The 4,870-nt window shown below is 36.5% G+C and overlaps 1 protein-coding gene across 1 annotated transcript in view; it reads right to left on the reverse strand.

Moving 5' to 3' along the window:
• Window positions 1–4,310: 4,310 nt before the first annotated feature.
• The window catches only part of Abi (tyrosine kinase Abl), a gene marked incomplete in the record, with an annotated part of 3,211 nt that continues 2,651 nt past the window's right edge, over window positions 4,311–4,870 (reverse strand). The window contains 1 exon segment of the mRNA XM_011305667.1: window positions 4,311–4,761. Coding sequence (XP_011303969.1) covers window positions 4,598–4,761 — 164 coding nt within the window.

Genomic DNA, 4,870 nt, shown 5'->3' on the forward strand with positions numbered 1-4,870 from the left:
CCAGAAATTATTCAAAACTTAAAATTTAATTGGATTTTTTTTGCGTAATAGTTAAAGCCATATATACAGTTGATACTGAAATGCTGAAGTTCATTGTCATGCAAACGGTGTTGCTGTGAATAATCTAGACGAGCGATAATATTCATCAAACCCGGGGACCTTCTCATTTTTACCCACCCCTTATTTGTTTTCCCGTAAAGCATTCATTTATCTCACTCCATGAAACACGAGACTCCGGTTAATTATTCCGTGCATACTTTGTTAGTAAATAATGAACCGTATTACTCGGTTTGCCGCACTCCAAGTTTCATTTCTGCAAAGTACCGCACGATGCAACAACGCGAATGATGGAACAAGTGTTGGTGGCTTTAGCTAACGGACAGACACTCAGAAACTAAAATGTGTAACATTTCCCCCGGCCATCCCCCTCCCGTCCCACCCACAAGGGGGTGGGCTGTAAAAGCCTCGTACACCCCATGGCAATTGGAAACTTTGTCCCATCCTCGGAGATTGTTTGCTGCACCCCAAGTGCACGATGTCGTTTCTGTTCTCCCGAGTCTTACTAATTAACGGTAATTCGTACGCGAAGGGTGAGAAAATTTGGATTCGAGGGGATTGTGTCAATTGCACAATGCCATTTTCAAAATTTTCCTTGACGATTTTATTTTTTTAACAATTTGGGGGATAAAAAAATAGAGTATAAATGGTACTTGATTCAAGGATCCATTAATTCGGTTTAAATTCCCTGAATTTGGCAGTGAATATTCATTCCCACTGGAGAATTCAGCCAACAGTTTTTTCACCACCAATTGTTTATTTTCCTGTCAACCGGAAAGGGCATTATTTCTAAAAGCAATTCCAGTCGAAAAGTTGAAATTAACATTCGTTGCAATTGAGCATTTATCTCGAATATTATTCATTTTAGAGGAGAACACTAAAGGACTTTTTTACAGGCAATTAAATTTCTAATGAAAAAGGTTTTTTCATATTTTCTCCTAAAATCAATAGGTTTGCTGATTAATTGATTATTCATTTGAAAAATTGTTAGTTTTTATTATACTTTACACAGAATTTATTTTGAATCTGGGAGTGAATATTCATTCCGACTGGAGAATTGATCCAAAATTTTTTTCACCACCAATTATTTATTCTTCTGTCAACTGGAAAGGGCATTATTTCTAAAAACAATTCCAGTCGAAAAGTTGAAATTAACATTCGTTGCAATTGAGCATTTAATTCAAATATTATTCATTTTAGAGGAGAACACTAAAGGACTTTTTTATAGGCAATTAAATTTCTAATGAAAAAGGTTTTTTCATATTTTCTCCTAAAATCAATAGGTTTGCTGATAAATTGATTATTCATTTAAAAAATGGTTAGTCTTTATTATACTTTACACAGAATTTATTTTGAATCTGGGAGTGAATATTCATTCCGACTGGAGAATTGATCCAAAATTTTTTTCACCACCAATTATTTATTCTCCTGTCAACCAGAAAGGGCATTATTTCTAAAACCAATTCCACCAACTGGTCCATATCCTGGGCTTTGATACCAATTGCTCCAAGAATCGTCAACAGAGCTATAAAAACTCTAGACCACACCGCCATAAATAACAAAATACAGCTTCCCTCGATTTTTAATTCCTCCCCTATTCCCCCGATTTATTTGATATACACGCGAACCAGTTTCATAAAGCATTAATTGAGTTTGCGATTTATCGCTGTGGGATAGAGTATCCAAGTGGAATAGCAACTGTATCCGAATTCGTATATCAGAATTTATACGTTCTGCGGATAAGAGGATCGGTATGCGGTAACCGATGGTGAGAGATACGATGGGATTTTTCTGAAATCTCGTTGTAGGTGGTATGGATCGAGAGAGTGGATATTGTTATCCAAATCGGTTGAACCGGCTGGTGATGGCTGTGGTATGAGTGGCGTCAGCCGGCAACGATATATTATATCGTTTAGGGTCATGTGCTCCAGGGTATCTCAGAGAGACCTGAACACACCACCAGGTCCACCAGAATACACATACGCTTGTATTTATTCCAGAATACCCTCGGACAAATATCGAAATGCAGTGTCTACAAACGTCGAGGGGTGAGGGGTAACTCAGCATAAACATTGGGAAGGAGTTTGTTTCATGTTTCATGTATATGTTGACCTACAAACCGAGGAACCGCAATTTATTCCCTCGAGTTGTTTTGAAGGGCTCATTTTCACGCGATACATTTCCCGGATAACTCCCACCAAACCTCTACTTCGAGTATTTCACATAATTATTCTATTTTCCTGAAAGCTAATTAGATACTGAAAAATTATTCATCATTAAAATTCATAGAAATATATTGAACTGATTTATGATGATGACAAAAAATTAATCGATAGGGAGGTGCAACAATTATTTATATTTTTAATAATTGATAGTTGATTGAATGAATATTGTGGGTGAAATACTCGAGTGATAGTAATTAATAGAAATGAATGACGTGTGTAGTAATGTCAGGACTGTATCCACCTGCAATCCACCGGAATTGCCATACTCCACGAAAATCAAATTCCAGTGTATCCAGGGTAGACTGGATAAAATTAATTGACGCAATTAAGCAAAATTTATTGATGACATACCGGCACTCAACTCTAAACACACAGGTATGAGTTTTGAAACACGTCAGGTGGATTATTCAGTCATAAATTGACGACCGGTGATTTATTGCCTAGAAAACGTGACTGGTCTTGACAAGCATTCCACATAATGCACTGCCGATATCAACTTTATTGACAGAATTTCACTCTATATATTTCTACGTACTGAATAAATAAAGCCCGAGGTAATTGGTTAAGTCGAGGTACCGAGTAAATTCTCCATGACTCTTTGTCATTATTTTTTATTCCGCGGATGAGGGTGAAATATTCCATGTAAATTGTGATTAAACGCCCGGGGAATTTACCTATCCTGTACATATTTCTTTTGATTAATTAAAATTCATTTCTTCAGTGGGGGGGAGGGGGGGCGAGGGGATGGGAAAAATCGATGCAGAGGGCTTTGTTACTCGAACGGAAAAATAATTCTAGCTTCCTGAAATTTTCGACAAGCTATGAATATTGATACTCACTGTCCAGTATTTTTTATCGTTGAATCCCTATTTTTAACGATAAAATTGTAATGTTGTATATAACCACTTAAATTGAAAGCGATTGGATTAAATTTGGCCTATAAAGAGGATATTGATTGAGTGGATGGTGGAACGAACACTCTCGTGGGTTTAAAACCGACATTGAAAATGTGCCAGTGGACTTTTCTGTCAAAAAGTCATTCCACCGTCTATTCCAACGGGAATACGACCGTTTGACGACGATAATCACCGTCATTCGGTCAATTATATTGAAGGGGTCGTTTCGAACTGAGATCGTTTCATTAAGCTATATCCTTTTTTGTTTCAACCAATCCAACGAAAATAGGATTTTACGACCTATTGGTTTTACCCGTGGCGTCAGCAGGACAAACTAATGGCAAATCCTCCTATCCCCAGATCAAATAGGAAGATACGGTTTTTCGGATTTAGTTTCAACTGATAGTGGCTGTAAATAACGACGATTAAGATAAAAGCGCGTGTTCTGAGTTGAACGAGGAGATACCACATCTCAATGCGTGAACATAAATCTTGCCAACATCTAAATTGCCAATTTTTTTTTTTCTCATCGCTTCTTTATTTTTCTTCGTTTTTTTTTTGTTGCATCAGCAGATGCATTAAGCTTTGAATCATTCTTGATTTTTTAATTTTTTGGGTTTCATTATTATCCAGTGCGTCACGAAGTTTCATCACCGGGGAGTAATTAAAAATAAAATGAATAATTTTCAATAGCTATGGTAGAAATATAAATAAAAACGGGTGAAAATAACCCCGCACTCCCCTTTATTATTACTCAGTATTTGAAAAGCAAACAGAAAGTTTCCTTTCGGAGAATGATTTATTTAATTCGTTGAATTTATCATCAAAGTTGAAATTAAAAAATTTGTAGAGCATAAAAGTAGATAAATCTCCAGACTCGGAGCCTGCAAAAGCAACTGACAGATTTCTCTGGGGATTACTTAGTAAATTTGAGAGTCACTGAGTGTGGAGAATCGATCGAAGTACTTTCACGGTGTATGTAACTGATGTACATTGCTTACACATTCGTACTACCGAGAGAAGAATGAAAATCACAAGTAGAGACTGTCGCGTTGTCGTACATCACGTACAGTGGGTGGGAAAGCGCTTGAGAAAAATGTGTCAAACATTGAGATTGAAAATAACGACAGAATATATTTCAGTACTACGCTTTAATCTTCAAACACTACATGACAGATATATTACAAAATTTCGTTTATCGAAAATTATTGTTAATTCTTGATTAAATATTTCACTGAGATAACGCTGTGTCAAAATACGTAATAGATACTTAGCATCGAGTCTTAATGATATCTTAATGATAATGTTAGAGACGAGGAATCGTGATTATGATTAAACACTTTGCACTAGGCAGGAATTACTCGCTGATTAATATTTGTTCAAACTTCAGTACCTTTTGCAAATGTATTAAATAGAATTTTAGACACAGGGCTCGACGTAATTACCAGGGAAAAGACCGGTTATACCATCCATCACACCCTCCCACCATCCATCGTCGTTCTTCTTCAGGACGTAGATGACACTGCTCTCCTGGAAACTCAGCTCGTCCTCTTTATCAGCGTAGTAGTCATAAATTGCAACGACTGCAACAGAAATAAAGATTAATAACCAATTTACGAAATAAACCCCGATATCACTGCGAAGTTAGACAAGTCGAAATTAACATTCGTTACAATTGAGCATTTATCTCGA

This window comes from Fopius arisanus, unplaced genomic scaffold (genome assembly GCF_000806365.1).
Source record: "Fopius arisanus strain USDA-PBARC FA_bdor unplaced genomic scaffold, ASM80636v1 scaffold00002, whole genome shotgun sequence".
Taxonomy (NCBI): Eukaryota; Metazoa; Arthropoda; class Insecta; order Hymenoptera; family Braconidae; genus Fopius; species Fopius arisanus.